General features: G+C 43.5%; 1 protein-coding gene across 2 annotated transcripts; it reads left to right on the forward strand.

Moving 5' to 3' along the window:
* Positions 1–24,939, forward strand: TPGS2 (tubulin polyglutamylase complex subunit 2). 2 transcript variants are annotated; one of them, XM_042454301.1, is made up of 8 exons: positions 1–205; positions 8,226–8,305; positions 13,215–13,302; positions 13,997–14,128; positions 14,485–14,598; positions 16,564–16,724; positions 21,842–21,906; positions 22,417–24,939. In XM_042454301.1, exons 1-8 carry the CDS (start codon positions 115–117, stop codon positions 22,541–22,543), a joined length of 858 nt encoding a protein of 285 aa, XP_042310235.1. In that variant the 5' UTR covers positions 1–114; the 3' UTR covers positions 22,544–24,939. The 2 variants fall into 2 exon arrangements, with proteins under 2 accessions (XP_042310235.1, XP_042310234.1); XM_042454300.1 differs by lacking the exon at positions 21,842–21,906 and having other exon boundaries at positions 14–205.
* Positions 24,940–25,612: the final 673 nt, after the last annotated feature.

Below are 25,612 nucleotides of genomic sequence, written 5' to 3' on the forward strand. Positions count from 1 at the left end.
CTACGGGGAGGGAAAAGGGACAAAAGAGGTCCAGTTTGGGCTTTTTTTGCTTCGCGTTGTTTGGTTTGGTGCTGGAAGGAGAGGAAAGGAAGGGAAGTACAGTAAAAGGAAAGGATGGAGGAAAAGCTGTCAAGGAGCGGCAGCAGCAGCAGCAGCGTCAAGCCTTACCTGGACAAGCTCACTCTGGGGGTGGCCCGCTTCCTAGGTAAGGCCCTGGAGGTTTGGCAGGGAAGAAGAGGAAGCCAGCCCTGGAAGCCCAGTCTCCAAGGCCCCAGGGCCCAGCCTTTGCCAGGGTCAAGTGGCAAGGAGTCCCAAAGGCCTTAAGCTTTCCTTTTGGAGGCAGGGAGAGTCCAAATCAACCCTCTGCCTTCCCATCTCCTCGCCTGCTTTTAAAATGTCCCAGCTTCTGTCTCTTCCCGCTTTGCTTTCGGCTTCGGAGTCCTAGGAGACTGAAAGTGGAACGTGAGCCAGCGGTGTGACGCAGCAGCTAAAAAGGCCAATGCGATTCGAAGCTGCGTTGATAGAAGTGGGGTGTCTAGATCAGGGGTAGGCAACCTGCGGCCCGCGGGCCGGATGCGGCCCGGCGAGGCCTTGGGACCAGCCCCAGCCCGGTCCTGCTGCCAATTGCTGCTGGGGCCTTTGGCGTCTCGTGCGAGGGGCATGGTGGGGCAATTGTCTATAGAAGCCTCACAAACATGCATTTATCTTAACATTTTTTAAAAAAGCAGCAAATTTTTTCACGTGTCCTCCATTTTTTATTTAAAAAGTGCCCTCCATTTGAAAAATTTTTCCTACTTTTGTCCCGGTTTATTTATTTATTTAATTTTTTTTTAATTACTGTATTTAATTATTTATTTTTTGGCTTCGGCCCCCCAATTGTCTGAGGGCCAACAACCCGGCCCCCGGCTCAAAAGGGTTGCCTACCCCTGGTCTAGATTATCAGTTCTCAACCAGTGGGTCGCAGCCCCTTTGGACCCTTTCACAGGAGTCGCCTAAGACCATTGAAAAACACACATTTCCAATGGTCTTAGGAACCGAGACCATCGTTTGGGGGTCACCGCCACATGAGGATCTGTATTAAAGGGTGGCGGCATTGGGAATGTTGAGAACCACTGGCCTAGATCAAGGGAAGGAATAGTGCCCCTCTGTTCTGCTCTGGTCAGGCCCCACCTGGAATAATAGTGTGTCCAGTTCTGGGTACCACAATTCAAAAAGGATGTGGAGAAACTGGAGCCATGTGTCCAAAGGAGGGTGACCAAAATGGTGAAGGGTCTGGAAACCTTGCCCTATGAGGAACGACTGAGGGAGCTGGGGATGTTAAGCCTGGAGAAGAGAAGGTTAAGAGGTGATATGAGAGACCTGTTGAAATACTTGAAGGGATGTCATATTGAGGAGGGAGCAAGCTTGTTTTCTGCTGTTCCAGAGACTAGGACCCAGAGCAATGGATGCAAGCTCCAGGAAGAGAGATTCCAGCTCCACATTAGGAAGAACTTCCAGATAGTAAGGGCTGTTCGACAGTGGAACAAACTCCCTTGGAGTGTAGTGGAGTCTCCTTCTTTGCAGGTCTTTAAGCAGAGGCTGGATGGCCATCTGTCAATGGGGATGCTTTGATTGAGAGTTCCTGCATGGCAGAATGGGGTTGGACTGGATGGCCCTTGCGGTCTCCTCCAACTCTACGATTCTATGATTCTACTTTCTCATCTATCCAACCATTACAAACTGTTATACCTGCTGGGATTTCGTAACTTTTTGGGCATCATTTTCCTTTACTTCGTCCTTTAGATCCTTTGTTACATGACCCTAGGTTTTACCCTCAACGTAGTCACAGGTCCTATTCATAATTGTGGCCCCAAAACCTGCCCTCGACTTATACATGAGACCGACTTATAGTCAAGTATGTACAGTGACTCAGTTAACTCAGTGGGGAGAAAGGAGACGTGAGACAGCATCTTGTCCTTCCCAAGAGGCCTAGGCAAAAGCAAACTGCTGCTGTCTCTCCCAGCTTCTCTCCTCTTCCAGGTTCATAACTTCTGCCCTCTTGACCACACTCTGAAGTTGCTCAGCCACACTTATCCCGGTTTTATCTATGAAATGTTGGTGGGTGACCAATAGTGAAGGATGCATTATGGCAGCTGGTGGCTCTGTTGTTGGGGGCAGCTTCAGGTTTTTTAATCCAGATTGTGTTTAAGGGCCTCCCCAAAGTGCTGAACCTTTAGGGCAGTGGTCCCCAAACTGTGCTCTTTAAGAGATTTTGGACTTCAGCTCCCAGAAGCCTCAACCATGTTGGCCAATAGTTTGGCATTGCCTTCCTATGAGGCTAAGAGAGTGTGGCTTGCCCAAAGTTGTCTAGTGGATTTCCATGGCTGAGTGGGGAATAAAACCCTGGTCTCCAGAGTCCTAATCCAAACCTCAAACAACTAAACCATGCTGGCTGTCAAATATATATATGTATGTATGTATTGCAGGTCCTATCACTTCTCAATGTTGGCTGTTCTGGCCAGTGGAACATACAGCCTGACAACATGGTGGGCCACACATTCCCCAAGCACTGATGGATGCTGCATACATACTGTATGGACATGCTGGACTCTTGTCTAAGGTGCAAGTGCCCAAAAAGTAGACTAGGAAATGGACAGATAATGTTAACTTCTTATATTAATACCTGTCTTTCCCACACTGCATGTGTCTCTCTGCTATACGTTATCTCCTTTTAGCCCCCAGAATATATTTCATCTAACATTCTGGCTGTTTGATCTAGGATTTGGTTCAGACCCCTTAAGAACCTGCCGTTCACTCATCCTTCGACACCTTCATGTGACTCACACAATATTCAATCTCCCCCTGTCCAAGCTTGCCTGCTTTCCCTTTGATCTCGGAAGAGCCAAATTTATTCTGTTTATAATTTACCAGATGGTTAAATGCCCTTCGTGAAACTTGCAGAGAGGAAAGCCTCTTGGAAGATTGGCCATTACATAAAGGAGATATATATTTTGAATCAAGGCTGGAACTAAATGATTTAGGCGTGAACCCAAGGAGAGCGAAAGGGTTTGAACTAAATGACCTAACAGGATTTCCCCCATTTTTACTTTTGATGGTTCAAAGAGTTTCCAAAGGCTGAGGTTCAGATAGCGATCTGCACCTCCATTTTCATCCGAACAGACCTGGCGTTTGCCCCTAGACATCTCCCCACTGTACTTTCCCACACTGCTATTTTCTTCCTCTAACATGAAACGAATATGTTGGTGCTTAGATGAGAAAGAAGCTCAGAAAGTCAAGCTGGGATGTTCCATGTAATCAGCCTGTTGTAAAGATGTAACTAAAATTAGCACCTCAAAAATTCTTACACCCAGCTGTCTGAATTCTGTTTCGTTTGAATGTTTCTATCCTGCCTCACAAACACACAGGCAACAACTCACATCTGCAAAATCTCAATTTAAAACATGCAAAATTGCATGTGAATGAATTGCTGTAAGGTTCAGCAGAGGAACAATACATATACTCCCATTTGTCCTGATTTGGCAGGAATGGTCCCAGTTAAGCCTAAGTCATTCCACTTTTTCAACTGCTTTTAAAAGTCCCCATTTCTCTCCCTTCTTCCCACTTTCCCCTTTTGTCCTCCACTTACTTCAGTTACTGCAAACCAAGTTCAAAGTAGATAAGTAGTTTGCAAGGAGGGGACAGAATCCTGCCCTGCCCAGGAGGCTTAAATAAATAATAATAATAAATAAAATTTTTATTTGTATACCGCTTTTCCGTCTGATCAAAGCGGTTCACAGTAGCATACAATATAATACAAAACAATCCAATACTCAAGCAATACACTAAAATATCCATTACATCAGCAATATTACACAGTACAGTAAAAATCTCCTAACAATAATAATAATAATAAATAAAAATTTTATTTATATACCGCCCTTCTATATAACCAGGGCGGTGTACAACATTTTAAAAATACAAAATTACAAATACAATAAAGCAAAAAGCAAATACAAATACATTAAAAACAATTAAAACAATTCAGGCCAGCTTGCCACTGCTGACGTAGAGGTGGGGAAAAAGCTAGTTGGGGCCTATATCGGGGAATGCAAGTTTAAACAGAAAGGTCTTCAGCCCCTTTTTGAACTGGGCTAGGGAGGTGGCCGAGCGGAGCTCGTTGGGTAGAGAATTCCAGAGGGTCGGGGCCGAGATGGTGAAAGACCTCCTGGACGTGGAGACAAGTCTGGCCCCTGGAACCCTCAATAACTGCTGCCCAGATGTTCTGAGGGTGCGGGACCTCAAGGTATCCTGGGCCCAAGCCATTTAGGGCTTTATAGGTAATAACCAACACCTTGTATTGCGCCCGGAAGCAAATAGGCAGCCAGTGCAGTCCTTTAAGCACTGGTGTTATGTGACTGGCTCTGGGTGTATCAGTAACCAGTCTGGCTGCCATATTCTGCACTAATTGTAGCTTCCGGGTATGGTACAAGGGTTGCCCAATGTAGAGCGCATTGCAGAAGTCCAAGCGAGAGGTTACCAGAGCATGTACTACAGTTTCAAGGTCCCTCCGGCCCAGGTAGGGACGCAGCTGGCACATCAGCCGAAGCTGATAACAGGTACTCCTGACCGTTGCATCCACCTGAGATGTAAGGTGGAGCGACGAGTCAAGGAGCACCCCCAGACTGCATACAGAGTCCTTCACAGGAAGCGTGATCCCGTTCAGGACAGGTGGAATCACCGCCATCCCCGGGCCAGGGGAACCTATCACGAGCACTTCCGTTTTCTCTGGATTCAGACTGAGTCGGTCTTCCCTCATCCAGTCCATTACTGACTCCAGACAGGCCACAAGAGGAGAGATGCCATCCCCAGTCACTGCATCAGTCAGAGACATAGAGAAAACTATTTGGGTGTCATCAGTGTACTGATAACCCCGCGCCCCATGTCTCCGGATGATCAAACTGCTACAGCCTGTTTTAGATTGTATATTTTTCCTTATTGATAACATTTGCCATCTTGACCACATTTTGAAGTTGCTTGGCCACATGTATCCCTATTTTAAGTCAAAGGCTTTCATGGCCAGCATCCATAGTTTTTTGTGGGTTTTTCGGGCTATGTGGCCATGTTCTAGAAGAGTTTATTCCTAACGTTTCGCCAGCATTTCTCTGAAGATGCCAGCCACAGATGCTGGCGAAACATCAGGAAGAAACTCTTCTAGAACATGGCCACATAGCCCAAAAAACTGTCCCTATTTTCATTTGTGAAATGTTGGAGGGCATGAGAAAGGTTCCTAGTATAAAATTTACACCTGGGTCTAAACTAGATGGAAGCAGCTTAACCAGCATCCATTTTCATTTTCCCATCTTATGAGTTCCAGGTACTTCAATCGAACTTGAGGGAATCTATAGACCCAAATGCTTCCCCCTTCCTCCTCTTTTGCTGTGGGTGCCCACTTTGGCTGCTGCCACACAGCAAAAATAAAGCAGTTTGACACCACTTTAACTTGGATGGCTCAATGCTGTGGAATCCTTGGATTTTTAGTTTGGTGGGGCACCAGACCTCTTTGACAGGGAAGGCTAAATATTGCACAAAACTACAAATTCCAGAATTCCACAGCACTGAGTCATGGCAGTGAAGGTGGTGTCATACTGCTCTATTTCTGCAGTGTGGATACACCCTCTATGTTTCTTCTCTAGCTTCCTTTGAGTCTCTTCCTGTGAGAAAAGAATTTCTGCTGCCTGGCAGCAATAGTCCCACCTCTATCTATGTACATATACAGTAGATTAAAATCAATCAGAGGCAACACTGTTCAACAAACAAAAGTTCTCATAATGCACCAGATCCCTGATTCATAAAACAGAGAATTGGAAGAGACCACATCCAACCTAACTCCCTGCATGCAGGGATACACGATCAAAGCACTCCCAACTGATGGCAAATAGTCTTGCCACCTTGTTCAATTCCTGTGCACTTCTTGGCTTTACTAGATAAAGCTGTCATGGAATTTGGGAACATTACGTTCCTGATCGGATCTCCCAGAATCCCCCAGCCCACACAGCCATGAGTCAAGGTTCAAAAAAGTAGCATTTCCAAGCTCTGAGATGTCTTGGTTATCAAATCTAGGAAAACAATCCTTGTTTGATGCTTTGAAAGAGCTTTATCAGTCGCAGCAGACTGGCCTTTGAATTTGTACAGCAAAGATTTAGTTTAGGGTTACCAGGTCTCTCAGCCTGATCCTGAGGTTTAATGGAGGGAATATCAGGGTTGCCTTGAAAGGATTTCAGAGCTATAGCCCTGTTAGTCTGGACTATCAGTATGTAAAGGGATCTTGTTGCACCTTTGAGACTAAAGTTTATCGATTTCCGCCTCAAAATTTCCATTTCTTTTTCCATAAATTGTGGCATAAGCTTTTGTAGATCTGGGCTGCATCTACAACTAAGGAAGTAGACCAAATCTAGGAAAGCTAATGCTACAACATCTTTCACTCAAAGTCTCAACGGCACAACAAGATCCCTTTGCATACTTGAAAACTCTGTGTGCGCGCGTGTGTGTGTGCGTGCACTTTCCCTTTTTTCTTGTACTGTTAGGCACATTCTGGAACAACTAGAACTCTACCTGGCTCACCTTAAAATGTGTTAATGCTGGTGGACCCTGAATCAGCCAAAGAAGGCGTTTACAACCAATTAATACCATTGATCCAAGAGGGCCCTGCCAGGAGACACACCAAACTGCTTTATTGATCATAGCCAAACTTGTATGATCTCATGGGAATCAGTCTCACATGAGCTAAAGCAGGTTGATTGGCACGTAGGTACAAGCAATAGTTAGGTCAGTGGGAAAAGTCTGCAAGGAAAAAGGTTCAACTCCGAAAACAGTGAGGGTCTGTAAAACTCGTTCCTGGGAAGTTGGCCAGCTGGACATTTTTTGCAATATTAGGTACAGTGGATTCTTTCTCACAGCCGCCCTGTCTAACAGCCTGCTTTTGTCCTGAAACTCTGGGGAAGAGTGGAAGCAAGGGGGCCTGTTGCTTTCAATATGGCATTACAGTGGCTCTGTGAATACCTGCTTAGTTCTGGGGGGTCTGTTCTACTAATAAAAGGCAAACAAATCTGCTCAAGCTAGATCTCAGTTTGGTTTCCAGGTTACCTGTCCAAGGTCCTGAATTTTTACCATGGATCAACATGGGAACCCTTTTCCAGTTCGGTTCCTCTCCTCACCCTTCAGCACCGGCGTTCATTTACGCTGCAGAATTATAGCGCTATTCCTCAATGCAAGGATGGTTCCTGTAGTAAAAAGCGCAACATTTGTGTAGTGAGAAAGAGACCTAGGGCCTTTTCACAGTGCTCACTGATAGCCCTTTGGTTTCTTGGTAGCACTTAGGCATCCTTCACACTGTTTAGTTGCAGCCATCTGACAATATTTTACCTATAACGGCTTGCTCCTATGTTATCATGAATTTTGTTGAAGCAACAAAAGCTCTCTGATAGAAGATTCTAAATACATCACAAAACACCAATCCCAGGATTCTGTAGGAAGCAACCAATGCAGTTAAAAGTGGGACCAAAGAGCTATAAGTGCTTGAAAGAGACCTAGGGCCATTTCACACTTTGGAATTATAGCACTATGACTCCACTTTAACCACAATGCTGCGTCCTGTGGAATCCTGGGATTTTCAGTTTACAGAGAGAGATTTAGAATTTTTATCCAGAGAACTCTAGCTCCTTCCCCCAAATTACCAGTTCCACGATTCTATGGCAGTTCGAGGGAATTAAATGCTATAATTGTGTTTTGGTGCAACTGTCTGTGTCTGTGCACACCTTCAAGTTACCTATCAATTTATGGTGACCCCATGAATTTCATAGGGTTTTCTTACTCAAGGAGTATGCAGGGGCGGCTTAGCCAGTTCCTTCATCTGAAATATAGCCTACAGCACCTGGTATCATTGACAGTGTCCCATCCAAGTACTAACCAGGGCTGACCTTCTTAGCTTCCAAGATCAGCTGGCATCTAGTGCCTTTGAGGTACGTTATTTAGGTCTTCAATGCAGCTGTGGATGATGGTTAATATACCATACATAATGACTTTGCCAGAGGTCACCTGTTGTAATATGACCAGAGGTCACTCCCTATCACATCTTGGGTGTTACCTCTGAAATCTCACAACCTGGCAACCCTAGTCTGGCCATTTTTATTGACCTCCCTCTTCCACCAGTGGACTATGTATCTTAATCTCTGGTCTTCTTTTTGCAGAAGCTTCTCCAGGAGTTTCTGAAGTGACATTTGTAGAGAAGGAACCGGCTGAGCGCCATGCCATTGTTTCATGGGAACAGGTAGCGTGTGTTTAAGGGAGAGTGGGTGGGTGGATGTGTATTCCCCTTTCCTCCTCCTAGTGTTGAAGGAAGTTTGGGGTATGGCTCTCATCTGAAATCATTGAAAGGGAATAGCAGGTGAAGAGGAATCTAGTGACAGTTTAGGACTAACTAGTTTATATTGGCATGATCTCTTGTGGATTTCAATCTGCTTCGTCAGCTGCATTGATGGAGTGCAAAAATCCAACCACCAGTATTTTAAGCATAGTGATGTAGTCACAGGGTGTAATGGCATACAGAAAGAGGAAAATTAAAACACAGGCTATGAACCTGCAAAAGGTTGTCACAATTTGCATCTTTCCTTATGATAATACACTCTGTTTCCCACCCACACAACTGTGTCACTGTGCTTAATACCTGGGACTTGAATATCACATTCCATCCATTTATCCAAAGGAGTGCATTGAAATTCATGACAGCCCACAGTCTTAAATAAATATTCCCCTTCCCCTTTTCTTGTGTATTCTGAAACATATTAGCATGCACATCTCATCTTCCAAGGAAGCTGGGGTGCTTCCACACTGCAGATTTAATGCAGTTTGACACGGCTTTAACTGTCATGCCTCCATCCTATGCAATTCTGGGATTTATAGTTTGTTGGGGCACTAGAGCTCTGTGACAGAGAAGGCTAAACATCTCACCAAACTACCAGTACCAGAATTCCATAGCTTTGAGTCATGGGAGTTAAAGCAGTGTCAAAATGCATTAACTCTGCAGTGTAGATGCAGCCTTGGCCACCATTGTTCCTCTCCAGCATTTTTGTCTTGTCCCACTAGATGTCACCAGCAATCCACATATGTTTTCAATATCCTGTTAAAATTGCTTCATCAAAATATTGCAAGGCAAATCGCTAAAGTCAGCCCACAGAGTGAATTCTTATGTTGACTTACAGTATGAAGGGAGTCCATCGTAACTAGAGATACAAAGTGAGCCATACTGGGTTCCAGAAAAGAGGGATGGGCTTGGCTGGATCATGACTGGAGAAACCCAGTCTTTCAGTGATGGGTCACAGCAGTGTGTCCACAGAAAACAATGCAATAAAGCTTGAACTGGGAAAGAATGGGATTCTGCTCTTATCAGTCCTTCTAGCCATGTCTGCCTGCTTAAAACAGGGGATAAGCAACAGCTTCCTGCAGAATCCATTACTGAGCATGCAAAAGAGAGAAAAGGGGAAGATAGATAAGCCTATCTCACCAGCTACCCCCAGCATATTAAAACAGCATAGATGTATAGACCAAAATGGAAATCATAAGATAAGTGGAATCTGGTGAAAACAAAAATTATCCCATGACACATTTTAGAAGAAGCTTTCAAATTGGCTCTAAAAGGCCCCAAGTGTTTTTGTTTACTTACACAAGCCTTATATATTTAATAATAAATAAAATAGTTGATCTGGTTGTTTCATTTCACATGTGCAAATAGTTTTAAGTAAAATCATTGTGAAAGATGCTCTTCTTTTTGTGCTATAGGAACCTATCCTTAGCTCCCCCCCCCATATTATTTCTACCTCTGGTACCATATTCTCTATTAAAGAAGTAATGTCTAGAAACACTCCTACTTTGTTAACTGAGGTACATCTGTACATACAAGTATGTTAAGTATTCTCAGTTATTCCTCCTAAAGGATATTTAGAAATGCTCCCTTTCCAAGTTAATTTTGGCCTGGAATTCTGGCATAATGGAAGAAAGAGGGGAAAATCTCACCAGCTGGTATACTGCGTTTTCTGCATCCCTGCTTTGTGCAAGTTACTCTTCCTCTTGCCTCTACTGACTGCTGTGTGTTTGGCCGGTTGTTTATTTAGATAGCAGAATTTTCAGGGCATATAATTCAGGATGCAAGAATGTGACATCAGGCAGCTCAGCCAGCAGGTTGTCACAAATCCAAACAGAGTGGCCTCAATTAGTTGAAAGCTATAGATGCAACAGGGCAAGGGATCAGACTTGACTCAACCCTAGAAGAATGCAGAGGGGGGTTGGGAAACAATGCCCTATGGAACAGATTAGATGATGGGACAAATCTTTGAAGCCCAGATGCATAACAAACTCAGGGGCAAACAAAGAATTGATGAAAGACAATGGTTTTTGTGATCATGGAAATAGATATAAGAGATATGTTGGAAGCACATCCCCTACCTTCCAACTGCTTCAGATTGGCAGGGAACAATCCCAATTAATTCTCTGCCATCCCATTTTTAACCTGCTTTTAAAATGCCCCAGCTTCTCTCTCCTCCTCCCACTTTCCCCCTTTGTCCTCAGCATACTTCAACTGCTGCACACTGAATTCAAAGTACTGTATAAAAGTAATTTGCATTCAGTTAACTCAACAGAAAGGAGGAGAGATGAGGAGGTGGAGTCTTGCCTTTCTCAGTAGGCTGGGTCAAAAGCAAACTACTGCAGTCTCTCCAGCTTGTCTGTTTTTCAAGATATATAACTTCTGCCCTCTTGACCACACTCTGAAGTTGCTTGACCACACATCCCACTTTTTATCTGTAAAAGGCTGGTGGGTATACCTGTCTAATAGTGGAAGATGCATCATGGCGCCAGGTGGCTCTGAAGTTTGGGAGGGCTCTGTGAGACCTCTCCAGATTTTTTTAATCCAGATTTTTTTAAATTGAATTTTTAAAGGGCTTGCTGAAAGTGCTCACTCATTAGAGGTAAGAGGGTTCGACTTCTTGGAGGACCTCTTTAAAGTTTAAAACATAGAGCTGCATCAAACCATTAAAATAGCAATACAAGGGCAAACTCTAGTTCTGGTTGAGGAATGTCTGTGAGTGGCCTCTTTGTCCCTCGAGTGCCAGAGATGCCTGGCAGATGCTTAATTTGGACCTCTTTGCTCTGCAGGTCATTTGCTCAGGGTGTTTTAGCCTTCCATCCCAAGAATGCCCTTGAAATGGCATCCAGGCTGCTCTTTTTCACCAAGGAATCCCCAGACTGCAAACTAAACCTATGTTGGGCCCAGGATTTTGAGATGACAGACATTTCCACTAATAAATCTCTTCTAGAGAGTAGAAACATGCAGTCACTCTAGAAAGCCAGATGTTGTTCTTTTACTGAGTTATCATAAAAGCATTTCTAGCAATGATCATTTTCTCTTTTCCATTCCTGAATCAGAGCGGAAAGTCCCATGTGATGGGAATCATGCAACCCTCCAGATGTTGTTGGACTGCAACTCCTAGCAGCCCTATTAGCACAGCCAGTGTTGAGGAATGCTGGGATATACAGTCTAACAACTTTTTGAGAGCCACATGATTCTCACTCCTGTTCTAATACAGCGGTCCCTTGATACACAGCATAATAGAATAGTGTTCCTTATATAAAATGGTGAAATCAAGGTTTGCTTTTTAATATATATATATATATATATTTCAAACCATGGATAGTTGAATCCATGGGTAAAAAATCTGTGGATATGGAGGGCTGACTGTATGGCCAAAAGGGTCCCCCATTCAAAAGGCCAGGTACCCCACAATTTCATCAGATCATGTGTGAGCCTGTGAGTCTGTGTCAGTCTTATTGCCATTCCATGCTAGGTGACATTTCACTACTGTTGCATGCAAAATTTTACAAAAAAAAGTTTCACAAGCAAAACCGATTTGTCCAGATTCCTCTCCCTTCCAACTGAGCAGACAAAGGAGGGAAGTCCCAGGAAGAAGGGGGGAAGATGTGTAGCGCAGATGATAGCTCTGTTCCTTTTTTCAGGGAGTCCCAGCAGCAAAAAAATGCCAGCCCCCTGCCCAAAGGAATTTACAGTCTGTATTTAGACAAAGGTAGAAGAAGGGTTTGTTTACATGGACAAATTATCCCAAATTCACTGTAGACTAACTGTGTCCTGTTTACACAGCTTAGGGCCAAAATCCCAAATAGGGTGCAGACTATCTTCACAGTGCCCACACCCAATTCAGTTCTTCCTACCCCTAACCCACATTTAAATAACTTACCTTTTGCTGTGGGTTTTTGGCTCTCTTTGCAATAATGACAGTGGCTGCCTTCACTTACAATACCTGTGAGCCACCCGGCACCGCTGCTGAGGTCAGAACAAGATGCCTAGCATGGATAGCATGGCTGAGTGCCTCATTTTGACCTCAGCAGCAGCTCCGGGTAACCAATAGGACCATGTGGTAAGGCAGCTGCAAGAACCAAAAACCCACAGCAAAACAGAGCAAATAAGGGGCATATTTAGATCCAGAATATTCTGAGAGCATCCTGGAGTATTCCAGCCAGTGTAGACCTGCACAAATAAACGAGTAACACAGAATAGGCACAAATGCAGGCAGTCGTGGTCAGGCACATTTTGTTATTTTAAAAAGCAAGGATTGGGTCTTTTAAAAATTATATTCATATTATTGTCATGTACAAGATCACTTCAGTTCAGAAATTCAAGCTTCAGTTGTAAAACATGAAAACTTTACTCAGAAACTTAAAGATACTCACAGCAGACTTATGTTGTCAGGACAGAAGGACCAGCATTAGCAAAGTATAATTAAAGCACTGAGCAATTCAAATTTTGAGTGGCTGACACCCCTTTCACCCATAAAACTAAACACTCTCTTTCTTCCAGGATTGTTCTTCCTTCCAACCCCATGACGAGCCATTCTTATGGGACTGGCCTCAAGGCTCCCAGCCCAATCTTTACCCATTCCGATTTTGGTAGATGGAGGGTTATAAATCAAATAAGTAAATAAATAAATACCCATTCTATATCCAAAGATCTCAAGACAGTATATGATAAAATCAGTTTAAGGCAGTAAATAACAGTAATAACTGTAAAAGACTAAAAAAAAAACCATTTATCCCTTTAAAGCACATAATTTAAAAACTGTTAAAACAATTTAAAATGATGCCTTTCCTTCCACCCTTCCCCTTGCTTTTAGAAAAATGCCTGTGTCCTGCCTGAGGATTTGAAGAATTTCTATTTGATGACCGATGGTTTCCATATGTCCTGGAGTGTCAAGTTTGATGGTAAGCTTATCCTGCCCCTTTCCCATGTGCTTCATGTCTCTTTTTCTTTACTTTGTTGTTGTTGTGTGTCTTCAAGTCATTTCTAACTACCCTATCATGGGGTTTTCTTGGCAGAATTTGTTCAGAGGGAGTTTGCTTTCACCTCTCCCATGTTCCTCACCAGATAAGCTGTAACTAGTTATGTCCAATCTTTGAAAATCTCACATTGATAAAGGAAAGATTTCCCAGACTTGGATATAACTAGTTACAGGCTCATCTGGTGAGGAACATGGCAGAGTGTCTTCCTGGTTGCTGCACCGATGCTACTGAAATCCCTCCCAAAGAAAGCCCAGTTGGCCCTCTCTCTGCTCTGACTTTACCAGCAGGCGAAGTCTTTTCTACTGAAACAGGCCTTCAGATTTTAACTAGTCTGGGTCAAAGGTTTTTTAATGGGGTATGCTCTGCTTTTTTGTTTTACTGTGTTTTGTAATAATGTCTCCCTCCCCCAACTATACCTCAGCAAAGGTGAGCACCACTGTCATATATTTTCACACACAATTTTCCAGATTTGTGGGCTAGAAACTTGCTTTAAAAAAAGGCAGGAAGAAAAGAAATAGGAATAAAAAAGAGATGTTCTGTATCTGTGACCACCCTCTGCAGATCTTCTGTGCTCCCATAGAATTATGGACTAATATATTTTGACTGTCTCTTCCAGATAATCCCATGCCCTTGGGCTCCATGACCATCAATAGCATCTCTAGGTTGACCCGTCTTGGATCGTCCTCAGTCTATGCCTTGCCCAATGCTCCCACTCTTGCTGACTTGGAGGATACTGATGAAGAAGGAGGTATGGCCCCCTCTTAGCCATGGGCAGTCTTGGGTTTTGTCTTTTCCCCCGAATGATCAGACATTAGAATAATAGATTTGGCGGAGACCCCAAGTGCCATCCAATCCAACCCCCTGCCATGCAAGCCCAAAGCACTCCTGACAAATGACCATCCAGCCTCTGCTTAAAAGCCTCCAAAGAAGGAGACTCTACCACGCTCCAAGGCAAAGTCTTCCACCATCAAACAGCTCTTATCTTGTTCTTGCATGTCCCTCTGTAACCTGAACCTCCCATGAACCAATGGTTCTGCATTTTCCTCATCCTCTGACCAGAAGCTTTTGAGTGAAGGTCTCTTTTGTTGGCTTTTTCTTTGAAAGGGAACAAGGAGCAGCCAAAGAAGCCTCACTTGGACTCCCGTAGCCTGATATTTGAATTAGACCCATGCGGAGGGAATGGGAAGGTCTGCCTTGTGTACAAGAACACCAAGCCAGGTAGGTGGATAGGCATCAGTAGCCAGGAGCTGGATGTTTTTGAGCCACTCTGCTTGTTAAATACAAACACATACACATTCAGAGAGACAGAAGCAGCTGACGGCTCCAGTGTCAGTGAAATAGAGAATCCATTCTAGGTTTTGACTAGATTTGAAGGAGCTGTCCAGGGTGCTGAACCAGTTAAAGCACAGGATTTAGCACTTGGAAGGCTAGCATAGTGTAGTGGTTTGAGTGTTGGACTACGATTCTGGAGATCATGATTCAAATCCCAACTCAGCCATGTTAAACCCACTGGATGATCTGAGAGAGTCACACTCTTTCAGACTCAGACCATAGTAATGGGAGACACCCTCTGATGAAGCTTGCCAAGAAAACCCCATGATAGGGTCTCCATAAATCAAAAATAATTTGAAGACATACAACAATAACAAAAAATCTTCTTTAGGGAGCCAGCATAGTGTAGTGGTTTTCAAACATTTTCCCTCTGCCCCCCCACCCTTTACATGCGGACCCCCACGTAAAAAAAACCATGTATGCTTGAGCCCCATTGAAAGTAATGGGGCTTATGAATGTGATGGCGGCGTGGTGGCGCACGCCCCATTCATCTAAATGGGATGCCCCACCCCTTGCACAGCTCCCTCACGGCTTTCAGCATATGCTGAAAGCCGCGTATAGTGCGTCCACGTATAACGCAGGCACACTTTATATGAGGTTTTGCCTTTGGAAAGAGCAAAGGGGAAGGATCGGGGTTTAACTTTGCTCCTTCCAAAGACAGAAACCCCCACCAGCCCTGGGATTTTGCCTTTGGAAAGAGGAAACAGAAAGGAGAGGGTTAACTTTGCTCCTGCAAAGACAGAAATTAGGGTTTTTCCTTTCAGAAAGAACAAAGAGGGAGGAGGGCCAAATTGCCCCCCCACACACACACACACACACCCCTCATGAAGAATCCAGTGGGTCAGGTGATGTTGTGCAGGGCTCAGCTCATCCAGTCTCTTCCTTGACAGCATGTGGCCCTCCCTCCTCATGAATTCGCACTACCAGTTGCTCTGTGGAGAGCAGGACCCTGAGTTCCATCCCACTCTCTGTGAAGAGATCTCCTCTGGACTGAGGGTGAGGAGACCAATAAAGAAAACCCCTGCATTAACTCTGATCAGAGATAATAGCAGGATTCCACTGCTGCCCCATTCATCCTCTTAATTTTAAAAACAAGCAAGACTAAAGGTACTTGCTGTACTCTCGGAAAGTATCATGCCTGATACCCTGGAGAACCATGGCTAGCTATCAGAACTGACCACATTGGGCTGGATGGACCAATGGCTGGCTCTTTAAAAGAGAGTTTCATACAGTATATTCCTGAACACATGGGAAGAATGTTTCTGCTCCTTGAAGGCGTGCAGTTTTTCTTCCAAAATTCCAGATGCAGCATTCTTACCTAATCAAGCTATACCTGGCTTTGGGTTCCAGTTTGCCTTCCTCCCCAAGCCCACACACATACTTTGCCTCTTTTGTTGTTGTTAGCCTGGTGATGCATTAGTCACCTTTCCTTTAGAGCTGGATTGGGAATCACACAGTAATCCAGATGTGATAGAACTATATTTCTCAGCAGCCCTAGCCAGCAAAGTCAATGTGTGAGAAATCCAAGGAGTTGTATTCGCAGACCATCCAGAGGGCTGCATGATTCCCATCCCAGTATTTAAAGGGAAAGTATTCCCTTGGAGGCATAAATCAGCCTGAAACTCATAGGTTCTGCTTACAGTGGTTCTCAACTATTGGTCCTTCAGAAGTTTTGGACTTCAACTCCCAGAATTCCCAACCAAGATTGCAAGGGCAACATGAAGTTGAAACTTCGAAAACAGCTGGAAAGCTACAGTTCAAGAAGTACTACCTTATCTTGAAATGTGGGACTGTCTTGTTCTTGGCCTGTGGTTGTACTCACTGCTTTCTCTTCCTTCATTTTACTTCCAGTTGTCAGTCCAGCGTCTGAGATCTGGTTCCTGGACCGGGCCCTCTACTGGCATTTTCTGACCAAAAGCTTCACCGCTTACTACCGGCTTCTGATCACCCACCTTGGTCTCCCACAGTGGCAATATGCCTTCACCAGCTACGGCATCAGCCCACAGGCTAAGGTGAGAAAGTGAATAACAGTAGCCTGTCCTACTTTCCTATGGCCCCATCCTGCCCATCTCCCTTAGAAATATTGAAAACCTAAGCATGTCTTCTAGAAAGGTAGACAGAGCTGACTAAGAAGTGTCACATCTGCAAATAATGACAGCTAATACAGAATCTGAAAGTTTGAGAGTTGTGTATCAGGAAGTCCCCAGTTCTGATCCCAGTTCTTCTACAAGGTTACTAAGTTGTTCTGTGCAATTTCCAGCCTCAGTTTTCTCATCTTGCAATAATGTTGCTGATCTACTAGTAGCATGGGTGTGAAGACTGAGAGGTGACATGACGCCTCCATCTTACAGTACTGTATCTGGGGGGATATCATGTAGAAGATGTTTTTTGTTGCTCCAGAGACTAGAATTTCAATCATTGGATTCAAAAAAATAAAAAAGATTCCCACTAAACATTAAGAAGAACTTCCAAATGGTAAGGGCAGTTCAATAGGGAAATAGACTGCCTCAGAGGCTGGTAGACTTTTTTTTTCATTGAAGGATTTTAAACAGAGTTTGGATAGCCCAAAAAACCACAAAAACTATGGAGTTTGAATTGACACCCCTCAGGGGGCTACATGGATTTGACTAAATATCCATTAAGGTTCCTTCCAATTCTTTGATTTTATTAATCTTCTGATCTGTGGGCCACATGGGAGTAGCACCAACTCCTTAACCCTTATAGACAATTCCCAAACTGCAACTTTTAAAAAATCCACCTCAAAAAGATTCTATAGCACAATGGGAATCATATGCCCCCCCATCCCAAAACAGAGGGGAGGGAACTGGTCCAAGTGACACAGAAGTCACTTGCTGTTGCCGAAAATATTCTTCCCATCCTTAGAACATTCCCAAAGCTGCCTGTAAAAGGCTTTGTACTCATGGGTGTGAAGTGTTTTGAGTACAGAAAGCATTCGATAAATACCAAGCTTTAGTTAAACTGTTTTGGTTTGTCTTTCTGAGGCATGGGAGGGGAAAATCCACACATTAGCCAGGACACTTAGAGCACTACCTTCCCTGCCTCACTGGCATGAGTGTTTTATTTACATAAATTTTATTTGCATGGGATCCAGCCAGCCCCTGGTGGCAAGTGCATTGGTTGTTAAAATAGCTTAAGACAACCTGTTAAATAACCGTGTATCTCTATTAAATACCTCTGTTAAAAAGAGAGAGAGAACACAGATTAAAATGGAGCAAAGAGAGATCACTGAGTTACACTGTGCAAAATAAAAAGTGCATAAAATGCCCACTCATTTGCACAACTTTTATTAAGTCCCAAAAAATCTGGATTTTCTCATGAAAACATTTCTGTAACATAGATTACCGGTGCTCCTGCTCATAATATATCAGAAAACCAGAAAGTGTTACTGTATGATATTATATAATGATTTTGACAGATTGGAGAACTGGGCCAAAACTAACAACATAAATTTCAGCAGGGATAAATGTAGAATTCTACACTTAGGCAGGAAAAATGAAATGTGCAGATATAGTGTGAGTGACACCTGGCTTGAAAGCAGGACGCATGAAAAGGATCTAGCCATCTTAGTAGACCAAAAGGAAAACATGAGCCAACAGTGTGATGTGGCAGCCAAAAAAGTCAATGCAATTCTTAGCTGCATCAAAGAGAGTATGGTGTCCAAATTGACAGAAGTAATAGTTCCACTCTGGTTTGGATAGACTTCATCTGGAATACTGTGTTCAGTTCAAAAAGGATATTGACAAGCTGGAACATGTTCAGAGGAACATGACCGACATGGTGAAAGATCTGGAAACCAAGCCCTGTGAAGAACATCTTAAGGAGGTGGATATGTTTTCTTTGGAGACGAGAAAACTGAGAAGTGACATGATAACCATCTATAAAATATCTGAAGGGATGTCATGTAAAAGATGGGACCAGCTTGTTTTTCTGCTGTTTTACAGACTAGAACACAAAACAGTAGATTCAAATTACAAGAAAAGAGATTCTTCCTAAACTTTAGGAAGAACTTCTTGATGGTAAGTGTTGTTTGATAGTCACATGGACTGCCTCAAAGGGTGGTGGACTGCCCATCTTCAAAGGTCTTCTAACAAGTTAAATGGCCATCTTTTGGGAGGCCTTTTGGTGTTTTTTCTTGCACGGCAGTATTAGATGGCCCTTGCTGCCTCTTGCAGCACTAGTCCTATGATTCTACAGTATTATCATGTTACAGTCAGAGCATTTTTATCCAGTTCCCTGCCAAGAAGAGGAACATCTAAAGGATATAATTGTCTCTTAATGGGGTCAGCCAGAGTTTGCACGTGAGATCAGTGTCATCTGAGCCTGGCCTGTTTATGGTTTTGCTTCTCAGTCTGCATGCCTGGTTGAGCCCCACACCCTGCCCTCCCACGGCAGATAGCTAGTCAGCTGCCCAGACCTTAAGATGGGTCATCACCCCATGGCACCACCCCCATTCTTCCCCACGTGTAGCATTTTTATTGCAGGTTCATAGCAGCCTTATCAGATAAGCAGTGGATTTTGGCAGGCAAAGTTGGACTTGGCAGAGTGAGAGGAGCCTTCCTTCTGTCAGGACAGCCTTTGGAACCAAGAACTACACCCAGGTCAGGGATGGGGCTAGTGCTTATTCATCCCAGACCCAGAGAGAATTTCCTGTCCTCCTCCAGTGCTCTTCTTCTTTTGTTGTTTATAATAAACAATATGTTTATAAAACATAACATCATACAGAAGTAACACAACATCACATAGAATCATACTAAACGATATACAATGACTTCCTCTCTGGCAGAGTTTGGTGCTTGTTTATGATAAACATAATGTACCTTAATCAAAATTAAGAAAAACGTTGATTCTAACTAAAATATTAAGTGTGCTGCTCTTCTTCCATGCACCAGGATAGATTGTCCCTAGGATGTACCCACACTGCAGAATTGCAGCAGTTTGACACCACTTTAACTGTCATAGCTCCATCATGTGAAGTCCTGGGATTTGTAGTTTGGTGAGGTTTCCAGGGAGCCCTGGTGGCACAGTGGTTAAATGCCAGTACTACAGCCACAATGTTATGAGTTCAATCCAAGAGCTCCAAGATTGACTTAGCCTTCCATCCTTTTGTAGATTGGTAAAATGAGTACTGTAATCAGCTTGTTGGAGGCAATTGGCTTACCGATTGTAAACCACCTGCCTCACCAAACCACAAATCCTAGGACTCCACAGTGGTGTCAAACTACTATAATTCTGCAGTGTAGATACATCCAACCTATCCACAAGACCTGCATTCTCTTGTAGCCTATTATTATTAACCTTTATTTATGAAGCGCTGTAAATTTACACAGCACTGTACATACAATCTTTTTAGTTAGACGGTTCCCTGCCCTCGGGCTTACAATCTAAAGAGACATGACACAGAAGGAGAAGGGAGTGGTGGAGGGAAAGGGTAAGAGGTCCAGCAGTTCCTCTCTACCTCCGAGGCCTGGACCAAGGCAGATGGACTGAAGGGAGGGCTTGGCTTCATAATGGATGGTTAATCATTTTCCAGGGAAAATACATACTCTCAAGTAAGATAATGCATATACAGTACATAGCAATACAGGAAATGGTTTGATAAACAGACAACAAAAGAACACCAAACAGCAAGCGACAATTATGCAATGCCTGGGAAGGCTCCTCTTCTTCTCTTTCCCATTCAGTTTTCATGAGCTCTACATCAACTCTTATTTACTGAAATATTTATTTCCTGTTGTATATCATGGGATCACAGGGCACTACGTGGAAAAAATGTTCAAACACACACCAAAAGCATATTAAACCCTTTGAGAAATTAAAACAAGGCAGTTTTATCATCTTGTATATTTTGATTATATGTACTTGTCAGTTTGCTTTATATTATATTGCATTGCTTTATGAACTTCTGTCTGGATAATTTGTTTGACAATTGTATTGCATAGTTTTATATTTGTATTACTCCTTTCATGTGTGAGTGCATGTGTGTTTTAGATTGTATGCCTTTGGCAATGCTGGCTGTTTCTTGTTGTTGCTTTACTTGTAAAGCTTCATTTAAACTAATGGCACTATATAAATAAAATAAAATTAAAAAATCCTAAATGGCAAATCATACCCTGAGAAGCCTCTAACAGGCAGGTTTTGCCCTCTAAATATAATTCGTCTGGAGATTTTTTTTGGGGGGGGGGGTGCTGAAAATACTGGCAAAAAGGAAAAATTGGGAGAGTTGTAGTCTGTGGTCCACAAAGATCTCAGGAATGGCAAACACAGCTGCTGGGCCTTCAGAGATAGGCCAAGACCCAGAGCTTTATAGAACCATCTTAGTCCCATTGCATCTTCCTTAGTTTCTTCTTTTTGGCAAACTATCACAGTGGTTTAGAGAACAAGACGTTGTGTTTATTGTCCAAGTACACAGGGAGAGAGGGAGAGATGCATAAGGCCCCATAGAGACTGGCCAAAATAAAGCTGCTTCAAGTCACTTTGGAGGTATGCTGTTTCAATGATGCATGCGTACTGCAAGTCCGGAAGCTGCACCAAAGCTGTGCTCTAGTCCTTAGGACTAGATCATGACTTTGGCGCAGCTTCTGTACTCTTAGAACGCATGCATTATTGAAACAGCATACCTCCAAAGTGACCCGAAGCTGCTTTATTTTGGCCAGTCTGTATGGGGCCATAAAATCCTAAAAACCTAGAGTTGGAAGAGTCTCCAAGGACCATCCAGTCCAACCCCATTCTGCCATGCACTCAAAGAATTCCTGACAGATGGCCATCCAGACTCTGTTTAAAAACCTCCAAAGAAAGAGACTCCACCATACTTGGAGGCAGTGTATTCCACTGTCAAACAGCTCTTACTGTCAGGGCGGTCTTCCTAATGTTTGGATGGAGTCCCTTTTCCTGGAGCTTGCATCCATTGTTCCAGATCCTAGTCTCTGGAGCAGCAGAAAACAAGCTGGCTCCATCTTCAATATGACATCCCTTCAACTATTTAAATATGGGTATCATGTCACCTCTTAACCTTCTATTCTCGAGGCTAAACATACCCTGCTCCCTAAGTCTCTTCTCATAGGGCTTGATGGTTTCCAGACCCTTCACCATTTTGGCTATCCTCCTCTAGACATGCTCCAGCTTCTCAATTTCCTTCTTGAATTGTGGTGCCCAGGACTGGACACAGGATTCCAGGTGAGATCTGTCCAGAAAAGAATGGAGTAGAACTATTCCCCCAGTCTCAACATTATATTCCAGTTGATGCAGCCTAGAATTGCATTGGCTTTTTTAGTTGCCACATCACACTGTTAATAGAATTTTAGGGAAATAATCATGTTGCAAGTATTAGATAGATTAAAGTAAAGTATGGCTGTGTATGTGATGCATAGTAAACATAATATGTTAAGTATTGTGAGGGGCTGAAAGCAGTAAGTGGATGTCTTTCTGTGTGTTTGCTGTGGGAGGAGAATTATTTGCTTATGCATACTGAAGTACTCTCAAGATAAGTTCTAGGACATCATCCCATTTCTGAGAAAAGCTTAGAAAAGTTACTATTTTGGATCACAGTGGCCCTGCTGTCTGGAGAATTCTAGGATTTATAATCCCAGAAACCATAACCTCCAAATTCTAATTTTGAGACCACCCTGACCTAAAATACCTAGCCTGCTTCTCAATTTTAATTCCTGTTTTGATTTCTTCCCCCAGCAATGGTTCAACATGTACAAACCAATCACCATCAACACCGAACAGCTCTCAGAGGAAGCAGATCAGTTTGTTAACAAGCTGGACCCCAACAAGGTGTTCAAGAGCAAAAACAAAACTCCAGTTCTGAAAAAGAAGCTGCCATCCCAGACACCCCCCTCCCAAAAAGGCCAAATAGGGGTGACTTCCAAGAATCCCCTGCAAGCTGGAAGTTCTTCAAGGAGATGAGGAGCATGGCTTTAACTGTCCATTGGTGACTTCCACATCAGCATCACTGATGGCTTCTGTCTATGTCTAACAGGTGGAAAAGCCTCCCACAGTCTGGCTGGATTCGCAGTGAGAGGACCACATTATTTATTTTTTAAGTATTTATTTTGAAAGCCTGCAGACTCTGCTTTCATGCCAAACATATCCAGCCATTTGGGCTAGCTGAGGGCAGAACTCCTATCCTTCTCTGGAGTAAATTTTGCCATAACTCTCCAAGGAGCAAAAAGGAATTGTGGAGCAACAGGGCTGTGCTCTCTTGATCCCCATTCACCTAATATAAAATTAAATACCTATGAAAAACATAGGGAGTGCCTGGGAAGCATCCTTTTAGAGAAAGGAATGGCTGGGAAACAGATTTACCTTCCTAATCCTTGAAAAGAGGTGGGAATCCTGTGGGCCAGGGTTACGTGCTGCCAATGGAAGGGTCCTTGAGCCACATCAGACACACAGAAACTCCCCCAAGACCCTAACCCTAATCCAAGTTCCATGAAAACATTGCATTTTCACCAAAAATGCTTCGGAAGAAGCACATTTATACTGGTAAATGGGGCAGGGGGATCGTAATTATCAAACTTTTGTTGCCGTGTACCTTCAAGTCATTTCCAGCTCCTATCTCAGGGTTTCCTTGGCAAGATTGGTTTAGAGGTGATTTGTCTTTGCCTTCCTCTGAGTTTGAGAACGTGTGACTTACCTAAGGCCACTGCATGGGTTTCCATGGCCAAGTAGGGATTCAAACCCTAGCCAAATGTGGCCCCTTGGGGACCCTCAAAGTACAGCACCCAAAGCAAGAGCTCTGGAGGCCAAGATTTGAATCTCCACTGTCCAGAGCTGTTGCCCAAAGCTCAAACCACTACATCACACTGGCTGTCTGGACTGCAAATCCCAGGATTCCTCATCCTGGAAAAGTTGTTGGGGGTTCCAGTCCAACCGCATTTCCAACCCTGCTGTAAATCAGGAGCAAGCAACTGGAGAGGAGGGAATACCACTGCATTTTGCAGTGGCTCTGAAACATTATAAACTGTTTTCTTGGTGGTGAAAAATCACTCAAAAATAAAAATAAAAAATCTTGGGGCTTTGGGTGCTGCACTTTGAGAGTCCCCAAGGGGGAAAATTTGACATGTAGGCCGCAGTTTGCTCACCCCTGTTCTCAATAAAAGCCAACTTAATGCACCAGCAGCTCCAAGAACAAGATTGCTCCATATTTCAAGGTCTGTTACAAGGAACTCTGGAAGCTGAGCCGATTGAGGTGCCAGGAGTTTCTAGAGGCAATCTGGGCATTTTTGGCTGGTGACTAAGGGTGTGGGTGGTAGAAAGGCAGCTCTGACCTCGAAGTCAGGTGTAGCTTGCTGGTTGGGTAAGACTTCACCACAGCTGCTCATTTTCTGTGACAACACAGTTGTAATTTTGGAACAAAGAGGCTGGAGGTAACCCAGGAACTTCCCATCAGTTTAAGAACGTGCTGGAGAAAACTTCCTTATAATGAGTCACACCACTGGTCCACCTAGTCCAGTATTATCAATTCCGTGGCAACCCTGGCTGTCCTGGGTTTTAGGCAGGACTCCTTCCCTAGCCTTCCAGAGATCCCTGATATTCCATCCCTTCCAGGTATTAACCAGGTTTGACTTTGTTGGGCTTCAGAAATCACACCAGGCCAGGGTGAAAGGTTTATCTGACATCCTGCTCACCACCATATTCAGCAGGATGAGCAGAGAGTGGAGGAATCTTGTATTATCTCCAATCAGGGTTAATACAAGAACCCCTTGCTGCACCTCTCATCAGTTGAAAATTTAGTAATAAAAAAAAACTGATTGGAAATGACCAGAATGTCACTTTGGCAAATGGTGGTCATGAAGGAGGACTAAAAGATGGCCATCTAGTTCTTTGTGCATACTCCCCTCTGTACTAGGGTCCTTTTGCACTACACAGTTATAACACTATTATCCTACTTTGTGTGGCTACATCTTATGGAATCCTGGAATTTGTAATTTGATGGCATACTAGAGGTCTCTGATAAAGAATTCTGAATGCCCCTCCCTAAACAGCAAATCCCAGGATTCCACAGGATGGAACCATGGCTGTTAAAGTGGAGTCCTAATGGTATACTGTAATTGTGTGAAAGAGCCCCTAGAATCACAGACCTAGAAGAGACCCCAAGAGCCATCCAATCCAGCCATGCAAGAAAACACAAAGCCCTTCCAACAGATGGTCATCTAGCCTCTGTTTAAAAATCGCCAAATAAAGTGACCCCACTATACTCCAGTGTAGCAAATGGGTTGTGTCCTAACTAAATTCTGTGGCAAAATCCTCCTACACTGGTTTGTTTTATGGATCTAACCTTTCTATGTCTTGGGAGCATTTTGATCCTTTGGAAGGCAGGCAGCTGGCAGTAGAGCACAATTGTCTCCTTGATAGCATCACATACCCATCAACATTTGAGAGATGAAAACTGGGACAAATGTGGCCAAGCAACATCAGAGTGTGGCCAAGATGGAAGCAATAAATGAGGAAGACTACAGAAGCTGGGAAAGGGTGCAGTAGTTAGCTTTGGCCTGAACCTACTGGGAAGAGCAAGATTCCTTCCTCTCCTTACTGCTAAGTTAAACCACTTTTGCACTTTGAGCTCAGTTTGCAGCAGCTGAAATAAGCTGGGAAAGTGGATGAGGAGAAAGAAACTGGGACATTTCAAAAGCCACTTCAGGCCTGCTGTGTAAATGAAATCCCAACTGACTTAGTCCAAAAGTTGTCAAAGAAGGAGGGAAACAAGGGTAGATAATGAAAATAATTAGAATAACTGAAACAGAGAGGTATCTAATTTACAAAATATATGCATATGTATTAACAATAAGTCGAACAACAGTATACAAATAGGAAAAAACTATGCTGTATCCTTATAAATATAGATAGTCCAGACCAATAAGATAAATGTCCAAAG

Source organism: Sceloporus undulatus, chromosome 2 (genome assembly GCF_019175285.1).
Source record: "Sceloporus undulatus isolate JIND9_A2432 ecotype Alabama chromosome 2, SceUnd_v1.1, whole genome shotgun sequence".
Taxonomy (NCBI): domain Eukaryota; kingdom Metazoa; phylum Chordata; class Lepidosauria; order Squamata; family Phrynosomatidae; genus Sceloporus; species Sceloporus undulatus.

Excerpts from the sequence above, each read along its gene's own strand:
- TPGS2 (XM_042454300.1), top strand. The coding sequence starts at position 115 with ATGGAGGAAAAGCTGTCAAGGAGCGGCAGCAGCAGCAGCAGCGTCAAG. Across the intron at positions 14,129-14,484 it reads GGATACTGATGAAGAAGGAG|GGAACAAGGAGCAGCCAAAG; the intron begins GTATGGCCCCCT and ends TTTCTTTGAAAG. Across the intron at positions 16,725-22,416 it reads GCATCAGCCCACAGGCTAAG|CAATGGTTCAACATGTACAA; the intron begins GTGAGAAAGTGA and ends TTCTTCCCCCAG.